We start from the raw sequence: 24,163 nt of genomic DNA on the forward strand, positions 1-24,163 counted from the left end.
GCCATCTGTTGAACAAAGAGATGACTAGCGAAACGTCCCACAAACCCGTATATTTGGGTTTAGGGGGGTTAGCTACCCTAATCCCCTTCAGCAATTTACAAACCATCGGGTGCATGCCTACCGGTTTCCTGTCTATCTGGGCATGCCCCGCAGAAATCGCTGAACGGAAATTGTTTACCGAGCGATAAGCCAGACCACTAGCTGCCTTATCCGCCAAAAAGTTTAACACGTGGGATATGTCTGCCCCCACGGGATCCACTTGTCTTCCCACGCACCAATCCATCCAGTTTTTCCAGGCCGCGGAATAGCGCTTCCTGGTGGATGGTGCCCATGCTTGTTTGATAAATTCGGAAGTCTAGATCGAAACTCCTGGCAGTTGCCACTGTTCCCTGAAAGCCTCCATGCCATCAGCGTTAGCCTGCCCTCCAATAGCAACGGGTGCTGCTCCTGACGAGGGCCCTGCAACAGCCACTCCGAGTCCGGCAGTAACCGGGGGCGATCGTAGCTCCACTGCAACAACCTGGGGAACCAAGCTTGTGACGTCCACCACGGTGTCCCCATGACTACTTCCGCCCGTTGTCTGATCACTTGAGTCATTACCCTGGGGATCAACAAGAACGGGGGAAAGGCATACTGAATCCCCTGCGACCAATCCTGGAGAAAGGCATCGGTTGCATCCGCCATCGGATCCGGCCTCCAGCTGAAGAACCTGAGAATCTGATAGGTCAGCCTGGAGGCAAATCGGTCTGTCTGAAACGGGCCCCAAATTGTCTGTAACCACTGAAACACCTGGGGAAGCAGCTTACAATCGCTGTAATCCCTGAGGTGCCTGGAGTTCCAGTCCGCTATTTGGTTGGACTGCCCCGGGATATACTCTGCCACCACTGAGATCTGATTCTCGAGGCAATAATGCCAAAAGTCCTTGGCCATCTGGACAAGAAGAGACGACTTTGTGCCGCCCAACTTGTTGATATACCTCACTGCTGAAACAATGTCCAATCGCAGGAGGATGCAACAAGAGGTCTGCCTCGGGGATAGCGTGCGAATCGCAAACGATCCTGCGAGTAGTTCTAAGCAATTTATGTGTAGCGATAGTTCTTGCGTTGACCATCTGCCGCCGGTGGAGATATCTCCGCAGCGAGCGCCCCAGCCCCATCTGCTGGCATCTGATTCGATCACTACCTCTGGCTGGGATCCGAAGATTGCCCTGCCGTTCCAGGCCTCCACGTGACTTAGCCACCACTGTAACTCCGTCCGGACTTCCTCTGACAGTGGAATGGAGTCCGTGTACGAAAGTCCTCTCTGAAGATGCTTGATCTTCAGACGCTGAAGCGCCCTGTAATGCAGGGGGCCTGGGAATATTGCCTGGATCGATGAGGCCAAGATCCCCACTACCTTGGCAATCGGCCTAAGTGTAACTGACTGATTGTCCAACAATTTCACAATTTCCCTTTTCAAATCCCTCAGTTTTGCCTGAGGAAGACACAGTTGCACCGCCTGGGAGTCTATCATGAACCCCAGAAAATCTATTATCTGAGTCAGCACCATCACCGACTTCTTCTAATTGATGACAAACCCTAAGCTTTGAAGCAGCGTCGTTGTCGTGGCCAAATGCTGCTCGAGCGTGGACTGGCTCTGTGCCAAGATCAAAATGTTGTCTAGGTAAATTATCAGTCTGACCCCTCTCTCTCTCTGAGGTGTGCCACCATTGGCTTCATCACCTTGGTGAAGCACCAGGGCGCTGAGGAGAGCCCGAAAGGAAGCACCAAATATTCGTAACGCTGGCCTCTCCAGAGAAACTGTAGGAACCTGCGGTGTGGAGGAAAGATTGGTATGGACAGATATGCGTCTTTGAGGTCCAAACGTACCAACCAATCTCCCTCTTGCAACAAATCCGCTAGCAGATGGATACCTTCCAATTTGAAATGGTTGTAAGTAAGGTATTGGTTGAAATCCTTGAGGTTGAGCACTAGCCTGTTGCCACCCCCTTTCTTCTGAACAATAAAGACGTTGCTGCAGAAGCCGCAAGGTCCGCCTGGACATTGAACAATCGCCCGCTTCTGCAGCAATTCTGCAATTTCTTCCTCTATGAAACTGTGATCTTGTTGGGAAAAATGGAGAGTTGGTGGAGGACACGCCTGTGTTGGATGAGAATAAAATTCCAACTGAAACCCCTGAACGGTCTGCAACACCCAAGCATCTTGAGTCAGGGCCTGCCACTGTAGAAGACAATGTTGTGTGCGCCCCCCCAAAGGAAGTAGAGAGATATCTCGTACACTCACCTGCGTTTTGATGGGACTTGAAATTTGCCCTGTTGTTTCCCGATTGGAAACGGCCTCTGTTGAAGCGTCTGCGGGATGGGTAAAATGTACCTCCGTGGGTGGAGTCCCACTCTCCTCTACCGCGACCATAGTCACCGCGCTGGGAACCTTGCTGAAATCCTCGGCCTGACGAGCGGCCCCTACCTTGCCCGGCCCTGTTGAAAACACCCTGAGGAAGAGCTCTTTTGATACCGCTCTGCGCTTTGTCCAGTGCGGTAAATGTCCCTACATATTTCGAAACGTCCTTGACGAATCGGTCACTGAACAAGTGACCACCAGCCAGCGGACCTGGCTCTGCCTCTGCCAATTCAGTTAGGTTACTGTCCATTCTAAGAAGCAAGGACTTGCGTCTCTCCGAGGAGATCGCACAGTTTGCGTTGCCAATGAGGCAAATGGCGCGCTGTGTCCAGCCTGCCAAAATATCCGGGTCGACTGGTTTCGCCCCTTCCTTGGCCGCCAAAGCCATCTCCAGTATTTTCGCTAGTGGACCCACCACGTCGAGCATTTTATCTCGGCATCCTCGCCAAGCCCGGTCCAACCCACGTTTGGGATCTTTAGAGAACTTCTTCTGGAAGGTAAGCATGCTTGCATCGATCTCCGGAGTCTCTGCCACGGTGTCTGGCAGGTCTGGATGTGGACACTCTGATTTCAAACGGTTGCGGACTTCTCTAGAGAAGCTTTTCCGTAGGTTCTCGTGGAAATAATCCGCCACTGCAGGGGGCGGAACAGAGTCCGAGGACCGGGGATGCATAATATCTGAGGGATCAAAGGTGAAAGGAGTGGTAACCTGCTCTGCCGAGGCTTTGGGTGCGACCTTGGCCTTTATAGGAGGAGGAGGTTCCTCCGAGGTATCAGTGTCAGTGTCCGTGTTGGTGGTAGTCGTATCTGTATCCACCGGAGCAGGACGCTTGGCTTTCGCCTTTCTGCCTGCGTAGGCGTGTTGTGCCGTACCAGTCGCTGGCAAGGCTGCCAGCATCTGCGAATGTGGCCATTCTTTCTGGGTACTCGAGCTTGTGGAGGTAGGTGAAGATTCTCCTGTCTTCTGTTTCTTCTTTTTGTCATACCCATGACGCTTAGCAAAGCCCTCTAGTTGTTTTCTAATAGGGTGTAGGGCCACAGCCAGTGCCTGCTGTACAGTCTGGGGAACTTTAGTTTCCATGGCTTTGTTTACCGAAGCCTGGACTGAAGCATCTAAGGCTTCAACAATGTTGTCCTCTAAGACAGCCTCCTGCTGTCCATCACCAATTTCCTCCTCTCCTCCATAGTACTCCTCAGGGTCCTGGGCCCACTCTTCCATAATGTAAAAGGAGTAATTATAAGTTTTCACTCGGGGAATACCCAACTTTCCACAGACAGGAGGGGTAATGGGGGGGGGGTCAGCCCAAAGCACACTTAAGAATTGTGAACGTTACTCAAACCCCCTCAGCAAAGCTGTACTCCAACAGGTCAGTGACCTTGGCCCAAACAGTTCTAAGAGCGTGTGCACACTCTACAGGCCTTTATTTTACAACCTGATCCCAGGCAATCTCACAGGGAGCCTGCCGGTGTGCAGAACGTGCTGAAAACGTGCTCCAGTATGCCGGGGAAATCGAGCCGAGTCGCGCAGCCCAACCGCTTCCAAAATCCTACTAAAAAGAAGCCCAATTGGTAGCGTTTGGGCGCCCGCGTCGGCCGTGAGCCACTTGGTCCTGCGTGCAAGGGTGTATCAGGGAAGCCCAACGCGCGTGAAGCTGCGCTGCCTGTAATGGGCTCCTCTGAACAAAGCGACCGGCTCCCTGCCGGTCAGAGACCGTAAATCAACACTCTAAAGAGTGCTAGCCCAACAGCAATCCGAAACGGCGGCAAAGCGCTAGCAATACAGCGAAGCTCCGAAATAGCGCGGAGCGAGGCACAAGCACTCCCTCAATGCAGCAAGTAACTTTTTTACACCATGCTATAACCAAATATACAATATACTGTCAGCAATGTGGTACAAAAGATACAATCATACAAGGAATCAATCCCTTAACATACAAGCATATAAAATCAATCATTAACATCCCCATGCAAAGCAGAGTGAGGGGACCATTAAATACGTGCACTTAACTCTTGCTGTGAGCAGCAAAGAAAGAGGATGATGGGAGCACACAGGGGGTTCTTATGGACTTGGGGGCGTGCCTATACTCATGTGTACTCATGGAAAATGTAGTTTGTTTTACTGTTATTTATGAAAATACACATTTTAATTGGCTGCTGTGTTTATTGCAGTAGAGATTGAGAAGCATAATCTGAAGCCTCCGGTCCTGTAATAGAATTCAAATCACGCTGCATACGAGCCCAGCACATGCAGATGATTCAACTGTAAGATAGTACAGGCCTCAGCGTACGCCGGTAGGTCCAACGGCGAACGCTGAAACCATGCATAGATTTATCATGATTTATCATTTGCTCACCTCAGCGCGATACCGCAGATCACACGTTCCACATCAAATGTAGAACAAAGCACTTCCAGGATGTAGAAACTTCTGTAGATGATCAGATTGTGATTTTTCCTTTGATCATGATAAAGGCGCCACAAGAAGTAATGACCCAAATCACTGCACATGGAAATTAGGTCAGATTCTTTGAAGATATAAGGATTTATTTTCAAGTAGAGTACTCACAGGAAACAGGTGTGTCAGGTTCAGCTGCAGCAACATTACTCAGTTGGAACACAATGTCATCATATATCCCATTAAGAATATAAACTGCAACAATCTGGTGCTTCTGTAAAGCACTCCAATGCCCTTGGGCCGATTTCACGTTTCATAAATTGCAAAAAAACTTTGAGACATTTTTGAACGTGTAAGGATGGGATGGGCCTTATGGGTCTTTGAATGCTTATACCTTACATATGTTATGTTCATGTTTATGTTTATGTTATGCATATGTTTATACAGATTTTTGTCATTCTATTACTGTAAAGCGCTCTGCTACCTCCGGGTCTTGACAGCGCTATAGAAAACTTCCTAAATAAATAAAATAAATCTAGGTGGGGCTTTGTGCCAAGCACTGCTTCTACCACATGCATAAAAACAAAGAAGCACATGCTTTTCAGCATGACACTGATGTCCTGTGCTGTTTTCACACTCAATAATGCACATTGGCTGTGCAGAGGCTCCAAGCACGAACCGGAAACCCACTCTTAACAGGCGTTTCCATGATATCAGCTCCTAACCAAGTGACTGTGTGAAGGGGGACAATATTGTGTGACATACAATGGCATTGTGTGTGTTGTCAGTCCTGCTTATGGATCTTTTTCTATCAGCTTCACTCTTTTATCAAGCAACAAGCAGACGCTGCAGTTACATAAAATCTCATTCAGTTATAGCTTGAATTACTCCAGTGCCCAGATTACTCGTAAACCGCGTCATACTCTACTTATTCACCATTATAACTAATGAAGATTACCAGTAAATTATCTGTGCATCGCATAACTCTTCCACTCATACTGGTCACAGTCATACCTAACTCATGAGAATGTAGCAAGCAAACATCAAGCAAACATCAAGCAGGTGTCTGACTGGACACACCACAATAACAAGCATTGGCAAAGCCAATAGGTCTCACGTACAAGAGCTATTGAATTTTGTCAATGTTTCTTAGCCATGTTGTGCAGCAGAACAGCTGCTGTGCAACATTTATGTATTTATTTATTTATTTGAAAAGTTTTATATAGCGCTGGCTAGACCCGGAGGTATCAGAGCGCTGTACATGAGCATCAGATAATAGTTACAGGTTACATCGTTACACAGTTCTTAGAGCAAGGCAACATGGCTGAAAGTTAAGAAAGAAAACACTATGATGCAGAGCGCTGCTGTACAACATGGCTAAAAAGCATTGACAAAGCCAATAGCTCTTGTAGGCGAGACCTATTGGCTTTGCCAATGCTTATTCTTCTGTGACTGTTTGATCTCTAAGAGCAGGCTCTTGGGGTATGTCTGAGGCCTTTCAGCCACTCCCAGAGTGATCCTTCCAGGGAGTGTACTTTGTGAGCAGCTTGTTTGTCCTTGCCACACTTCTGTGGCTTCTGGATGTGGCAGACAGTGAGGAAAGGATGCAAGTAAACAAGGATGGTGGGTAGAGAGGCTTAAACGGCTGCCATACAAAAAATCATCACTGGGCCTATTCTGTCTCAAAGATGCTGGCCTCCCCAAGACAGGGAGATCGGTCTCTAGAATCGTGGGTTCGGTCTTTCTTTCTTAGAGAGACCACTCAGCCTCCCAATTCTTAGAAACTGAAGTACAATGGAAAGTTGGCAATCAGCTGTATAGCTTCCTAAAGAGTGTCTAGTAACCTGTGTTGTATATATATGGTTACTTACTACCTAGATGCTCAACCAGTGTGAATGTGATGCATGTAATGTTGGTGTGAGAGTCTTGAATTGAATATTTGGGTTCCTGGATGCTATAGTGTGTCAGTTGGAGTATGGGCTGAGACGCAGGCAGACTGCTCCTGGTGGGGCTGTATGTCTATTACTTATCTAAATGAAACTGGTCTCAATAAATCTATACGAAACTTCATTCTGGCTGCAGACCTTGCTACTACAAAGGATAAAGTCTAACTATCTATGTCTATAGTATATTATTAATTTAAACTGAACTTTCAACTCATGCATTTAAACACTGCAAAGAAAAAAACCACTGCCTACAAAAAAAATATAACAACGTTCAATGCGACCAGACGGAGTATTAACTTATGAGGCATAAATACCAGTACAATTCAGCAAAAGTGTAAAACTCTGAAGGTGCTGAACACAAAGTAACCAGGCAGCTCACATCGCAGTAGTAGAAACCGGTATCCATATACACAAGTGAAGTGCTTCCTGCTGTCAGCATTAGTGGCAGATCTGCAATGTCCAAAACCTGACCGCACCACCGGACTTAAAGTACAGACTGCCTAAGTTCATATGATGAGCTTCTTGTCAGTTTACCTCATTCTTAAGTGTGCAGGTGATTTTAACATGTAAGTTTGAGGATAGTAGAATGGCTTGCAAACGTAGTCATCGATGGCTGATCACCAAAAGAAAGTCCTGCAAAAATGTAGGGATGATTACCAGATGTCAACACAAGATCCACAACACCAGCAGCCTTATAAACGCTTAGTTGGACAAATCTGCTGACTGGAACTATGGGATAGAAGAGTCCGGCTTACCAGCACATGCCACTGGTAACTGGAAAACGGGGAACAGCGTAACCCTGAGGATTTCATATTGGCTTCACGAAAGTGAATACATCGCTGAGAGTGCCCCGTGCCTTCTGCATGCCGAACGGCACCTCAGCATTGCAGAACATGGAGAGAAATGCACACCGCCCTAGTCTTGGAGCTTGCGTAGAGCCAGGAAACCAAAGATGGCGGCATGCAACAGTGATGCACGCAGGGTGGCTCACCAAATGTCGTGCTCCGCCCGCCGGTACCACAACAATATTGTGCATTCCCAACAGTGCAAACACATGCAAAAAGGACATATAGTGTACAGTATGAGAACCAACTGAACCGAAAAGAACCAGGTTCCTTAGATGCAACGATGTGAAAGACAATCCAAATGGCATAAAGACACGCTGTGCAGCAATCTCTCTTGCAATGCCCACTAAAAGATGACTGTACAGCTTCGAAAACAACACAGTTGTTAACTTGTTGGCTCCAAAAATAACATCAATACAAATTGACACAGCACTTCTGGCACACTCTGTGATGGAGAATAGTCCTTAGATGAATTGGTGGGAGTAAAGTACTCCTACAAGTTGTCACATTGATAGGAAATAGTAAATGAAGTACATCCAGGTTGGGCCTTCCGGTGTGAAGGTGTTCAAGATCACACAAGCAGTTCCTGAAGCAGGAACTCCCAATACATTAAACAAATGAAGTACAAGCAGGTTGGGGCCGTCTGGTTGAAGAGACACAGTTGGGTCTGGCACACCTTGTACTTCAGACGGAAGGTTTCTTCTTACTTTCTTTAGGTTTCCTTTAGAGATTACTTGTTTCAAAGTCCTTTGTGTTTTAAAACACACATATTTTTGTTTCAAGAATCGTCGCCAAATATTTGTAGTAATGAGGTCCGCAGCCAGGATGAGGTTTCAGGTGGATTTATTGAGACCAGTTACATGTAGATAAGTAGTAGAGATACAGCCCCACCAGGAGCAGTCTGCCTGCTGTTAAGCCAATCACAATGCTGTAATGCAGCGTTGTGATTGATCTGAAGGCCATGATACAGGGCTCAGCCAGGTGGTGGAGAGGTGGGCATGTTCTCCATGCAGGCTGTAATGCAGCCTGTATGGAGAACAGGGCAGTGCGCATAACTAGTTTTGGCAGCCCAAGAGGGCCGCCCAAACAGTCATTGCGCACTTAGGAGTGGGCACACCACTCTTCCCTTGCTCCGAGAGTAGAGCAGCCCCCGTCCACCCACCTGCCCAGAAAACAGCAGGACATAAAGCATAAAATGATAACTTTAAGTTATTAACATTTTATGTTTCTACTTGGCACTGCTTAAAAGCAGTGGGGTAACGCTCCACCACCATAGCGGTCGAGCCGCAAACTGTGTTAGAATAGGAATGTTCATATGGTTCTAGCAGTGACCAGTTTGTCAGTTGCTGCTAGGATCTTAGAGATCTAGGATGTGTTTTACAGATGTTGTGTCGTGGGAGCTTTAGATTACAATAAAGTCTACTTTTGATAACTATTAATGTGTTGGTCCACTCACTTCAGTAAGGCCCCTTTGGCTGGTCCTGAGGCTTTGCCTACCCTGGACAACCTATCTGATGGCTGGAGCAGGCACCTCGAAGCAAACACATTTAGGAGGGAGCGCATATAGAGTACACAGCAAGCAACTATGGGAATCCTTGCCTCTTTAGCTTAGAGCAAAGATTGACCTCCTCACATTCTGAAACACGCTTTTGCAAAGCAATAGGGCTCTATTTTCAAGAGTTTAAGCTATTGGCATTGTAAATGACAATGCCTTTTATTATTCTGTTTAAAAAACCAACCCATATATAAAACGAAGTGTTATTGACTGATAGTGCTTGGTTTATTGAGTTATAAGTTTCTAATCGCACACAACGTTCCTGAGTAAACCGTGGGGTGCTTGGCCTCAATAGCCTGAGGGTCAAGGGGTAAACTTGCTGCTAAGTTTTCACATCAAAGGTAGGGTTAAGCGCCACAGCACAATAGTAAAAACGTCCGATGATCACAATCTGAGCCCAGTATCCTGCGTCTGCCTTGGGACTCCTGATAAATGTCCCGCATTGAAGCAGAAACGTTAGTCCATCAATTAGTGCCAATATAGGCAACTCACCCCCAACATATAGACATGGCATGAAGAGCAATAAATAACCATATGAGACTTGTTTATGGGAAAACATTTTGCTGTAGGTTTATTTCATACAAGAATTATGCAAACATGGTGAGTTAACTTACGGGCGATCCAAGGGCAGGCAGCAGTGACTAACCTAAGCTGACCTGCCTGCCTGATGAGTCAACTGCACTGCGGCCAACCCAATCGGTGCCACCTTTTACTAGGGATTATTGTGGCGCGATGATCTAAAGGCAGGCCAGGTGGGAGGGGCAGGTATAAGTACCTTGCCCCCACCTTCTGTGCGCCAGAAAGGACGCCTGGATCCTGCGCCAGATTGTGGGGACCCACGGGGGGTCCTGACACTAGACCCGGTCTGTGCCTAATGTGCACTAAGGTGGCCACCCCCCTAAGTGGGCACACTGCGTGTGCCATGGGCAGCCTCAGTTTTTAGAGAACTAATTTCGGACTACAGTGAATCACGCATCTCATGTGAACTTCGTAAATGAAGCAACTTTCTGAATTACTCAAGGCTTTTTAGCGCTTGCTGTACGCCGAGTTTAAAAGTCAGAGGATGGCGAGAGGAGACATATTATCAAGACACGAGCCAAATGGAAGCTCCATTTCAACACTTAGATCGAACAGTGAAGAAGGGGAAGGCTGCAAAATTATCTTGCTTGGCGATGTAATGGGGCCAGCTATTAAAGCGAATCAGATGTCGAGCTCTTTCACTTGACACTGTCTAAAATGCTTTTTGCTTCCTACGGTGGGCGGAGCTCTGGAGCGGGAGTGGACTCCGAAGCTCAGTCCGCAGTATCCCCTTCCACTACGAAACTGGAGCCCTGGGCACGATTATTTTTCATAATCCCATGCGTTGGATTGCCTATGGAGTGTGCTAATCCTCGGAAAAATATCAGACTTCACATGCCGAAGCTTCGTGGCGAAATTCACCCGGCTCTAAGACTCGCAGGAAGGGTCAAGATGACCTACTCTAACTACCAGCCCCGCTGCTGTTCCTGGTGGCCCTAGCCAGTTGCCCTGTGGCACCCCTGCGGACCTGGCGCACGCCCCCGCCCAGCTGTCCCCTTTCTCTTCGGCCTGGTCCTCCTGCTGTCACACAGTGCCGGTGTCGGAGGCTGGGGGCGCCCTCTGGAAAACAATCTTCACAGTGCCCGACCCGATGACAAGATGGCAGCTGGATGTCTCTAAAGTACGGTGAGAGGCGGTGAGGATCAGCTGTCCTGCTGGTGTGTGGGTGTTCTCCCAGTGACCGGCTTACCCGGTGAGTACCTGAGCTCGAGGGTGCGAAAGAATCGGCCAAGTGGAGAGAGACCGCCGGCCTACCGCTGCCTCCTCCCAGCCCCTCCATCCCCTTGAAGTAGCAGACTGTGGGGCCTCCCAGGCCCTTCAGACGCTCCAAGTTGGGCCATCAAGACTTTAACGTCAAGGCTGCAAGCAGGCCAAGGGACATTTTGGCGGTTTCAGTGGACATTTCAATGACTATGATTGGTGTCTCGGGGTTCTATGGATGGTCTGGATCTCCGCCACTTTGTGCCGGGGATCCAGCTTGCTGCTTCCCCCAATTCCACCCAGCCTTTTACCCATACGGCCATCTCCCACCTTGGGGATTCCTCCAGACCCATGATGGCAACATTTAATGCTCTGTAAAAATGCAATATATAAGCGCTTTATAAAATGTAACCTTGAGTGAATATGCAACTTGTATACAAATATCTCTAACCATGAGGGTTTGTAGTAAACCTTTGTACTTACTACCACTCCTATGTGAATGTAGCGTTTTACTGTCTTTTATCTTCCTTGAGTGAACTTTCAACTTGTTTATATGCAACTTTTGCTGTATGTACCTTTTATGTAACTCATGTAATCCAAAGTCCTTCTGTATTGCAACTGGATCTTATGTAAAGCGCTCTGACACCTTCGGGTAATGTTTGCGCTATATAAAATCGCAAATGAATAAAAGACAAGCGATTAAGAGACAAGGCAGCGTTGCCATCTGTGCAAGCTTTTTTCGGTGAAACAACAAAGTTGCATGATGCTTGCCTGGGCATTCAGGAATTCTTTCTGCCATTTCTTCTGCCCCAGTGGCTTATTCGCTTTTCCGTTTCACGCCACCTTTCACCTTGGCAACTTGTTACAGTGATATTTGCCTCTGCTATCAGCCATGGAACCTGACCCCTGTGGTTCGTTTAAAAGGCAGTATTTCTGTTTACAAAAGAACTGGGGTCAGGGGTTGCTTTTATTCATTTCAGGTTGGCTTGGATGGTATTTTACCAATCCAAAGCTGTAATATTGTGCCTGGAGTGGTAAATGGCTTTTGTCATTTTACAGCTCGGCGTGGATAGCACTGTGCTAATCCAATGCTTAAAGACTTTGCTGTACAAATGGCAAAAGATGTTGTCCATTTCTATCTCGGCGTGGATAGCACTGTGCTAATCCTATGCATAAAAACTTTGATAGAAATGCAGACATTTGAGGTGAGCAAATTTAGAATGTCGCTGCTGTTGAGTGTGCTCTATACAGGAGCTGCCTTCCACCTAAACTGGAACTACCTAGAGTTCTCTCCTTCTTTTTTTGCAAAATGTATGCATCACTCTATGCCTGCAAGGGAATTGTTTTGAAATATATATATATATATATATATATATATATATATATATATATATATATATATATATATATATATATATATATATATATATATATATATATATATATATATATATATATTCACTGAAAAAAATATAGGTTTCAGGGGTGTTATAGTTAGCTGGACATTTCACTCATACAAAGCCATTGAAATTCCTCTGTTATACTTAGTTGTACTAACTGTAACTCTCGCGCCCGCAATACACTGGAGATGATGTCACATATTACATCTAATTTCTAAGGTTTTTTAAATGATAATTCTTACCTATAACCTGCCTGAAAACTATGTTTTTCTCAGTGAATTTCAAAGGTTTTTTTAAATGTCCATATCTAGCTACAATATCCCTATAACCTATAGTGTTTTTAAGTCAATTTTAAAAACATGTGTCTACTTTTTATAGTAAAAACAAACTCAACAGTAGTGTTTTATAACTTATAATTATACCTCCTGGTTTTACGGTATTTATTTTGGGGACATTTCCATCTGTATTTATCCATATTTTTTTAAATAATTGTATCTGTATTTACCCATATATATTTTGGGTTTTGTAAAAAAAAAATGAATCTGAAATTAGTATATTTCCACATTTATTTTACTGATAAATGTACACTCATGGCTGAAAGAATGACAGTTTTCACTCATGTAAACACTCTTAGATGATAAACTATACACAACCTTCATATTAAAATATGCAAGTTTTCTTACACGAGAATATATATTGCTCTTTAAGGCTCTTTACTAAAAGTCTTTTATTGTTTTTACCTTTTTACTTTTAGAACGACAGACCTATTGGCCTAGTACTCATCATTGACAGCATTTACAATCGCTTAAAAAATAACTCAATTTCCGTATTTATCCACACTTTAAAATAAATACAGAGAGAAAAAAAAATACTTTTCTGTCTGTATTTATCTGTAAAAATCAGTAAAAACATAAAACAAGAAGCCCTACTTAAAATGTAAGAATGTTTTCAACTTAATTAGCAGTAATTAACATATAAGTGTGGTAAAAGTATGACGCAGCACCTATAATACCTGACTTCGAGCAACGGCGTTCATAGTTGATTCCAAAGTCCATCAGCATCTTAGCCCACCACTATCTCACTGTAAGTAACACCTTGCTTAATCTTCCCATCGCCCCAAGCGCCGGCACACCTTTCCGGGGGTAGCTTTACGCTTTACAAATGCTGGCATTTTTTAAAATTAACAGCATAGTGATAACAAATATTAACAGGTTTTTTTTTCTTCTATTGTAAACAATATTTTTTTCATGTCTTCTATTTAGATGTTTTAATCATGAGAATGAAAAGGACACAGTTTACCGGGTAACACTTTTTAAACTCTCCAATGTATGTAGATAATAAGGACCTTATATGTGTTTTTATGGAAATCGAAACCTTTACAGCTTCACAGTTTGTAACTTTTTCCAACACTTGCACAAGTAAAACAGTTAAAACGTGAGCACGTGCAAACTGTAAAATGTGCCATCTACATATGCGGAGCCGCATCTTCCTTCCATAGACTACTAAAAAACCAACAACTATATAAACCACACCCTTTGTGGGATTAGTTTCGTTTTTGCGAGTTTTTTCTGCGTCGCCAATCTGTGATGCAGGTTCCCTTTTCTAGCATCGGATTCTTGTTTTGCGTCAACAAAACATATTCCGGAGTTGTAAGTTGTTTCATTATGGCATAGTAAATACTTATAATTTGTGGCTATTTGTCAATATTTAAACATTTATATCTAGAAAAAAGTGTTATTGCATGTTTTTCCCTTTTTCTCTGTAACATCAGCAGCTTGTTTTCAGAAACAGATAGATTACAACAAACATTGCTCCTTTTCTGGCTTCTTTCAGCTTATATATTGTGACTTTCTATATTATAATATTGACACTGCACTTCGCTTCAGAGGTGTTGGTGACCCATCAGCGCAAACCCTAAACATTTACAATCAACGTCACCACCTTCCAGTTGTTAGTGTGTTTTCCCCTAGGGATCATATACTGTTAATATGTATATTATAATATTAACAGTTATGCTGATCTCAGTGGAGTTCATGACCCATCTGCACAAAGAGTAAAGATATATAAGCAACGTCACCAGCTTCTGGTTTTTAGTCTGTTCCCCCCTTTGATTATACACTGTGAATATATATATTAAATTTTTCACAGTCATAATGATCTCAGAGGAGTTTATGACCCGTCGCCACAAAGATCAAACTTTTCGACCTCCCGGAGAAAATAAGCTCAGAAAATAATTACAGCTCGAAAGTATTTTGTTATGGATCTATTGTTAAATAGATAACTTTATTTTCCTTTTCTTCTTACTGTAACAATTGTATCATTTGTTATATTGTAATAGATTGTCCTATTGTTACAGAAGAGGAATTGGAGATTTTTCGGCGCCATCTGTAATACAGCTTACGAAACATTAGAACATACTTGATCATATATTTTTTTCAGTGAGCATGTTTTACGAAATTGCAGAATAAAAAATATAGCTTTCATACATACATTGTTACTTTAAATATTTGATAAACCCTACATTTCTGAATGTTATTTTCTAATTTCTATTCTTCTCAGTTGCGATTCCTATTCACCTTCTCCCTATAAAATATATAGGACCAGTACTGTATATTATAATAGTACTATCCTATATATTCTTATTTGAGTATGTGATTTGTTAGTGGAACAGTGTGCGACCTCTAAGCACTACGACAAAGCGTTCCTGAATTCTACAAAATATAAACTTGAAAAATAATAATGCATACATTTCCATGTAATATGAAGTCACTTGTATTTAACAGCTTTTTACTTATTCTCCTGACCTCAGATAATGTAGTGCAGGAGTGTTTGTTGTAGCACTTCTGTTCTACTTTATCTAAAAGTAACTGATGCCTTCTTACATTATCAAGAATATGGGGCAACACTTTTACTAACTATAGCAGAATAAAGGAGGGTATGGCCACTCTTAACTGATATTTTATGAAATTCCATTTTTATTTGTCACCCCTTTCATATATACAGCGTCAGTTTCTGAAGAAAGTTTATTTGTATTTGCTAAATAAAAACTGTTTCAAACCTAGACTGAATTTTTTGCAGCACAACCACACCTCCCCGTGAGAAAAGTAAACACCACATTATAAGTAAATAGTGCTCCTGGAAAGTATCCCACCCGCAAACTTGATAAAAAAAACACTGCAAGACACTGTCACTTTTCTGCCGTGATTTCTACACCCCACAGCAATTATATAAATGGCCCTTAAAACATATAAAAACAATTTTTTCCTTCACAATCCCTGTCCACCACCTTGTGACCACTGTACAGAGTTAATAGTGTTCCTACCCTCCCCTCTACCACTTTTCTTTCCCATACTCCTTTGTAAGTGCGTCACAAAATCACTGACAACAGTGAACCGTTCACACCCAATTAGGAGCAAACTTGTGTCGAAACACTTTAGCCAATAAAATGTCCATGTTGTTCCGCAGAGGAGGAAGGAATGACTGCCAAATCTTCTACTTTTAATGCTTCACAGCCAATGAACATTAAGCTTCGTAAGGTCCCGCTTGGAACACGTTACCCAATGAAATGTCCCTAATACTCTGCGAAGAGGGAAGGAATCGCTGACAACACTTCTACTTTCAACAGTTTACAGCCAATTAACATTAAGCTTGGGAAAGTCCTCCTTGGAACATGTCAGCAAATCAGATGCCCCTCCTACTCCGCAGAGCGGAAGTAAATGTCTGGCAACACTTCTACTTTCAATAATTCACAACCAACCAACATAAAGCTCAGGAAGGTCCTCCTTACAACATGTAAGCCAATTAGATGTCCTTGCTACTCTCCGGAGCAGAAGTGAATTGTGGAAAACACTTCTACTTTTGATAGTTCGCACCCAATGAACATTAAGCTTGTTGTTGGAACACCTTGGCCAATTAAACATACATTTTTTTCCACGCACACATACAGATCACGCCCTCCCACATATTAATACATTTCCAGTAACAAAATGACTCTATCTGTAACAAAAGTGAACACTGCCAAATAATTAAACATTATTCCACATTATATTAAAGAAAAGCCGCAATACGCCGCATTGTTGTTTTCCCGATATAATTACCACAGCCTACTGCACCCCCCTCCCAACATGAGTGAAGCCCCGGGACTGTGGAGGCCCCAGCGAACCCCCACTATTATTTTTTTAACAAATACCCCCGGGACCTATTTCCTAATATTATTATTATATTTTCCACTGACTTCTTCAACCTCGCTTCTACCGGCGCACAAAATGGCTGCAAACACTTCCTGGTTTCGAATGTTGACAACCACTTGACAGCCAATTAGCATTCAGTGCGTGATCGGGACGGTGAGCTTATAGTCCGCGCAAGATGTGCGCATCCACCGAGGCCATAGATATATATGTACTTTTACTTGTAAATTCCTCAAAAACTACTGAATGAATTTACACCATTTAAGCAAAAGGCACGAGTCTGAACCGAGGACTACCTCTTTTACAATTTTGGTGTAATTCCGCTCAGCCGTTCGGGCTGTAGCCGCAATGAACAGTTCCTATGGAAAATTGCATTGGGAATACACATTTTGGGACCCCCCTATTTTCTCTGCCCCCACTTCAAATGCAATATTTTAGACCACAGGATTTTTCCTTCCCAGATAGCTAATTTTTAAACAAGCACAGGAGCCCGCGCTTGGTTTAAATTTTTTTTATGGAGGATCCATGTACCCAGCACACATTTATCCGTTTAAAAAAAATACATGTTTGGGGCCCTAGGGGTCCTTGTAGGACCGCCTCAGCATGTCTAGAGGGACAAAATATTTCTTACCTGCCCAGGTTATACATTTTGAACACTTCTTCCACTAATTTCTAGATCCTCGCTTCTACCAAGGCACAAAATGGCTATCAACACTTCCTGGTTTTGAGTGTTGACAACCATTTTACAGCCAATTAGCATTCAGCACATGATCGAAAGGGTGCCCTCAGGGTGCGCGCAGGCTGCGCTCACGGTGCGCTCAGGGTGCACAGATCCACCGTGCCCATAGATATATATATATATATGCTTTTAACTGTCATTTTCTCAGGAACTACTGAACAGATTGACACCATTTAGGAAAAAGGCACGAATCTGAACTGAGTTCTACATCTCTGCCAAATGTGGCGTAATTCTGTTCAGCAGTTCAGGCTGTAGCTGCGGCTAAAGGTCCTACAGGAAATTGCATGGGGAAAACATGTTTTGGGACCCCCTTTTTTCTCTGCCTCCGCTACACGAATCACCCCAAGACTTTCAGGAAAGGAGCGGACCAGAGCTGGCCATTATTTTTGAACATTTTGCGAAGATTCATTAACCGGCGCCAAAGTTATTCCAAAAAGAATGTTGCGGATTTCCTATGGAAAATAGGTCCTAACTATATCTACCTACTGGCGACCGCCAGTAGGTAATATATATATATATATATGTATGTCCAAAAATTTAACACACACTCAGCAAAGAATTTTTCATCAGAAACTTTACTTTCAAACCGGCATTTCATTCCAAACATTTTCATAGCCTGACGCGTTTCAGAGCTCCTGCTCTTTCATCAGAGGCTTGCTAACAGTCCACAGAAGCAGTAACACAACCTCTTCTCCCCTCTGGATGCTAGTAAGTAATTGCCCTCAGTTGGGCCTCCCAAGTGAGTTTCAGTGTTTGTGCATGCTGGGAGATATATATATATATATATATATATATATATATATATATATATATATATATATATATATATATATATATATATATATATATATATATATATATATATATATATATACATATATATATCCAAACAGTATTCTCCCTGACAATCTCTTGCACTCCAGCCGGTAATGCACTGAGAAACGGGAAACGGACACCAATGGCCGTGGTTTTTTAGCAGGTCTTGATTTATTCAGCTATCGTCAGACGCTTTTCGAATACCGTAGTATCCTTGATCACTAGCGGAAACGCAGTCCGCTTGCTATTTTTATGCCCTGTTTTTTTCGTGATGCTTACACCCCGATCACGTGATTAATAGACATAAAGAAAACACTACTGGCATTATTACATTTGTCTCTTTGTGCATTATGACACCATATTTGAAATGCTATGCATACATTTGCTAAATACATGATGAAACACCACAAATGTTTAACGATGCTTAAATGCAACACACAGTACTGTACATTGTTCTTTGATTGCATAAATTATATTGTGGTATTTAAAATTATTGATATTCATTTAACAAATAAATATATAAATATATAACTAATTGAATAAATGCCTATTTTTATAAAAAATTATTAATATAAAAATACAAAATCGTAACAGTACTAAGAATTGATTATCAAGCTACATGTCGTAATAAATTCTTGTGTTGTAAAAGTCCCAAGGCAATTGTATTGGGGTAGATGTCTGTGTATATGTGCAAAATTGCAATGTGCAAATGATATGCTAGATATGGTGTTTGCGAATAATAGCTGCCATAGGAGTGTTGGAATAGTGCAAAATAGTTGTGCTAATGTGCAAATAGTATATGTGTACAAAAAAGGGGGTTATATTAAAAAATATGCATAATAAAAAGTCAATATGTTTATTAAAAAACAGACACATGGGAATAAAGGGAAATCTAGTTACAGTGATAAAAACCTTTAAGTGTATACAGTGTATGTTTTCTAAGACACTTAAGTAATTCATGTAAGTTAGATAAAGTTGTGAAGGTCCTCCATGTTGTTAAGCCTTTTAGGATATTTGCTGTCCAATTCCAGTATGAATTTGGACTCAAGTTTCCTTAATGCTTTCTCTCTGTTGCCTCCCCTAGGGTACTCTGGGATGGCTGCAATTACATAGTATTGGAAGCATTTAAGGTCATTGCGATGCACTGCTTTTAAAGTGTCTGGCTACTGGGTACGCCGCATCATTGTTGACTATGGCAATAAGGTGTTGGAGAATTCTGACATGCACCTGTAGTTCTGTGCTGCCTACATATTGGAGGCCACAGGTGCATGTCAGAACATATACAGTGTACTCAGTTTTGCAATTGAAGTATCCTTGAATTTTAGTTTCATTTGGGCTGAAAGGAGTTTTGTATTTGGTAGTTGTAATTCCAAATTTGCAGCCCTGCATGATGTGCATTTGTAGAAACCCTCTTGAGGCCTTAGCCACGTGGTTTTGTTATTTTTGGGGATTTCCGGATTGCTGCGCACTACCTAGGATCTCATAGAGATTTCTCTACGATATGTTATGGTCGGTGTGCTGGGTACTTCAGGAGCCATGACTGCATCCGTCAAAACTATCGGCCAATACTGATTGATGATCGATCGAATTTGGCGATGCTGTTTATTAAACATGAGGATGAGTCTTGGTGTGTTATTTTCATTGATGGGCTCTCTTTAATGGCAGTGGGAGGATCTAATAGTGATTCTCTAGATCTAGTGTTGACTTTGCTGAGCGCTTGGTTGAAAGTGGATGTGCTGTACTCTCTCCAGCGAAATCTCTCTAGTGCCTCTCTAATGCATACTTCCTGTTGCTCAGTGGTGCTACATATTCGCTTTATTCTCAGTAGCTCACCATAAGCTATACTTTGAATTAAATGTTTGGGGTGGGCACTCGTCGCATGGAGCGTGGAATTGCCCGCTGTAGCTTTTCTGTGGAGCGTAGTATTAATTGTTCCAGCTTCCACATATACTTTCACATCCAAAAACTCAACCTCCTTGTCACTGATATGTGAGGTGAATTTGAGGTTGACCTGATTGTTGTTAAGGTCATTAATAAACTCATTAGCACTGTCATCATTGCCATACCAAACAATAAAAACATCATCCATGAATCTGAGCCAGAGTCTGACATGTGTGTTATATTGTTCTCGATGTTCCATTTTGAGGGTCTGCTCCTCCTACCAGCCTTCTATTAAACAGGCATAGCTGGGGGAGAAGCATTCTTTTTTTTTTAAGAAAATGGTCTACATGCTGGCTAAGAGGCTTGGTGACAGAGTTCAAAATAGGTACTAGTTTAACGTTTTTGCGGTCTACTGCAATATGGCGCAGATCTCTGGTTTGTAAGCAGAAACAACGGATATGATTGCAAAGGTTGATTGAGTCCACCCTCGGTAAGGCACTAAGAGAGTTTTTTCTTTTTGAGATGTCACTGTGATGTATGGCGTTCTAGGAGATTTTTAAAACTATAATGCTTTGTTTATGTGCTCCATGGATTGTTGGGCAGTGAGTGCTGTGAGGGGGCAGGTCCGGTTGTGTTATAGGATTGACTAACATGCATTGTCCCTTCTGTTATACTCATGAGCCAGCATTATATGCACACAAGATGCATTCCATTAACGGAATTGTATTTTTTGCATGCATTAATTTAAATGAAATTATGCCTCCTCTCATACGTGGCACGTGTTCCGTTTGAGAGGTCCTCTGTGCAAGGAGGTTTTGTCCAAATAAGTAATGGAAGATCTACTTTAGAAGGTAAATATGCATTGTACATATGGGACAGGAATAGAGTACATAACGGGGTAGACGCGGGTTAAATGTTCGAAAGGATGTTATAGGATTTATGACATGTAAGATGATGAGTTGAGACGTAAAGAGGTATATGTATGATGTGCAACCTTTTGCGCCATTACCTTTTAAGGAATAAACGTTGTTTATATAGTCTTGTACGAGGTGGAAGTTGTTCTCAATTCTGTATAGCTGTCCATATGCTCCCATTACAGTTTTTAAGATTTTGTGTACAAGACTGTGTATATCTTTTTTCTAAATGTATGTATGGCACATATGAAGCTGCGAGTAGCTGCCCTACGTGTTCTTTTCTACAGATTCCTGGGCCTCATTCAAAAAAAAAGTTAGAAATCCGCACCTACAGGTTTCCACCATCACTTCTGATCTCCTAGAATTCATAAAAAAAGAATTCGAGTGGGACAGTGGCAGGTTGCCATGCGTTTTCCTGGAAATATTCAAAAATTCAATTTTCCCATGTTTAAAATAGAGACGTGTCTTGTTGCAGGAGAAAATCTTCAACTGTTTTATTATTTCATGAAGAAGCCACTGCCTTTACACTCCCACCTATTTTTGCGGTGTTTTCTTCCTTGGCCCGCCATGCAGAGAGATTTACTCCTGCCCTTGATATGAGTAATTTGCTGACCTTTCCCAAGCTGGACAAGTATTGAAGATCCATTTGTGAATGGCGTGGAAGTTCACAACCTCTACAGGCATTCTGTTCTTTTTCAGCAATGCTCGTAGATTTCCCGACACAAAAACATCTATGTCAGCTAATCCATTCTTAAGTGTCAAACCAACTTTTATGCTTAGTAAAGTGGTTTTACACTCATAATGACAACAATTGCAAAGCTGGTTCCAGGCTGAGGTGGTGCAGTACCGGCCTACAGCTGCCATTTCACTGTGTTTCCCCCATGAATATTGAACCCACAATATTGGTGAAACAGAATATCGATAAAATATTGAAAAAAATATGAAGAGGTTAAATAAGTCTAGATTTTCTATACATAACTCCTCATATATGTACCTATGTGGTACATATATCTTCAAGGTACCATTGATCTGGAGTTAGGAATGGTAAATCTGTACTTCCCTATATGCACTTACCTTTGGATGTTTTGTCCCTTTCATTCTGTTCTTGATATTCTTCTGTCTCAATATTGTTGGTGTCAACATTCAGTAGTACAACCATTTCACTGCCTCCCCTCACACTCAGTCCATGCAGGGTCCCTACCTTGGCCCACCCGTGCGGGTGCGGGTGTGAAGGCCGCGGCCCAGGTCCACAGGAGGGGCAGGAAGCCTGCGGTATTCATGTCTCACCTCGCCTCTGCTGGGGTCTGTTCTAAGAGTGTGCTGTGCACTTGAAGATGAACGGATTGCGAACCAATCCGCGAGCCTCGACTCAGAGCAGAGATAAGGATCTCTGCCGCGGCGTCACTCACATGCCCTACTTATCACACGATCTCCCTCGGTCACTTTCACAGGCAGCCTTTTCTAATGCCTCCACAATGTTTCCTCTCTTAATAGGGACTGATAATACCTTTGAAATCCCTTTATACGTTTTGTAATCGTATGGGTCTGAGGTATAGTGGAGGGTCGGTACTCTCTGTGCAACATGTGTACCCATGGGTGTCTGTCACTGATGTATGGGGTTCTGGGGGGTAGTGTCATGTCTGTGCTTGTTTTGTTTGATTATGTAATACTAGTATCATTCAAACATTTTGCATTAATGTATGTGCATTCATGCGAGGACCGTTCAGGCCTTGATGAACTAAAAACCAATAAATTGTGTTATTTAAAAAAAAAAAAATCCCTTTATACGTTTTGTGACATTTATCACATTTCTAGATTTTTTGTCATTTTTATCATCCGTCCTCTCTTGAGGATTTACCTCTTTCTTCGCACCACATCCTCATTTTCAGGTCTCCTGTTGGAGTTTACTGGCCTTCCTCTTTCTTTCATTGTCTCTACAGTTATCACTCTATCTCTGCATCTCTCTATTTCTGTGTCTCTATATTTATTTCTACACCTGTTTCTAGATCTTCTCTGTCTAGTTATCTGACAAGCTCACATCTTCGCCGACTATCGGCACACCTTCGGCCAGGACTCCATCAACACTGGAGATGAAGAGAAGTGCACAAAACGAGCTGGCATGGTCTCCCTTCTGGATGTGTCAGTTCAGAACTATTTACTTTGCCATTGGTTTTTGCAATGCTGTTCTTTACATAGTAAGCACCTGCTCTGGCATCTATACAACAGTGAAATGATATACCTCTTAAATGGTTCTGTGTTACCAGCTCCTTGTTCTGTTGAGTATATGAAGCAGACTTTTCCTGAAGATGATATACAATTAGATATAAGAGACCAATGCAATGCTGAATTAACTCACTCCCCATAATTAAGATAACTCCGTCTCTCTCTCTCTCTCTCTCTCTCTCTCTCTCTCTCTCTCTCTCTCTCTATATATATATATATATATATATATATATATTACTTCAAAGTGATCCTTCAACGCCAGAGAGCGCTCGACAGCGTGTGCACTACCCAAGAGCTGGATCCAAGCCCCGAAATTAATTTTGAACAAAGGGGGGCGGCACAACTGGATACTTAAGTTCAGATTTTATTCACACAAACACTCCACCAACGCGTTTCAGCCTCACGGCTTTTCTCACGGTCAGTGAGTCCTTCCTTACTTTTGGCTTAAATACTGCCCCATGTTAGCCATTAAGTGGCATTATGGGATATGTAGTTTATAAGCAACATGTTGCACACATTTAAAAAAATTGTTGAAATTAAACAAAGGACTAGTGTGCTGAAATTATCAGAGTATAGTACTCTAAGCATCATAAATTAACTTAGGGCTTTGTATTTTACAGTCCATAATATTTAAGGATTTTTAGGGTATAGTACCCTAGTTGCAGTTCATCAACAGTTCAGCTGGGCATCTCCTCACTCCAGATGTATATGGAGGTCCTCTCCAAAGTTCATGCCTCTGGGATGTTTTGTGCGGAATTGAATTATTAGACGGGATTCCATTTGTCTTAAGAGACGCACTGTGTCTCCTCCTCTTTCAAGTTTTGTCAGCATCCTTAATCCATAGAAAGTCATGGCACGCCAGTCCCCATTTTGACACGATTTCAAATGTTTGGCTGTGGCATACAGTAGATTGGAATTTTTCACAGCCCGGATGTGCTCCAAGATTCTCTTCTTTAGCATGCATGTTGTTGAGCCTATGTATTTCATGCCGCATTTGCATTCGATTACATACACTACATTTTTAGATGTACATGTAATGTATTGCTTGATTGGCACCTCTTTTCCGTTGGGTTCATTCACACTCTT

At 42.7% G+C, this 24,163-nt stretch overlaps 1 protein-coding gene across 1 annotated transcript in view; it reads right to left on the reverse strand.

The window, feature by feature from the left end:
• The window catches only part of LOC147678105 (uncharacterized), a 105,049-nt gene extending 82,867 nt beyond the window's left edge, over window positions 1-22,182 (reverse strand). Inside the window, exon 1 of the mRNA XM_086946571.1 lies at window positions 22,056-22,182. Within this exon, the coding sequence (XP_086802697.1) occupies window positions 22,056-22,134 (79 nt within the window). The 5' untranslated portion in view covers window positions 22,135-22,182. The remainder of the gene's footprint in view (window positions 1-22,055) is intronic.
• Window positions 22,183-24,163: the final 1,981 nt, after the last annotated feature.

This window comes from Lissotriton vulgaris, chromosome 12 (genome assembly GCF_964263255.1).
Source record: "Lissotriton vulgaris chromosome 12, aLisVul1.2, whole genome shotgun sequence".
NCBI classification, from domain to species: Eukaryota; Metazoa; Chordata; class Amphibia; order Caudata; family Salamandridae; genus Lissotriton; species Lissotriton vulgaris.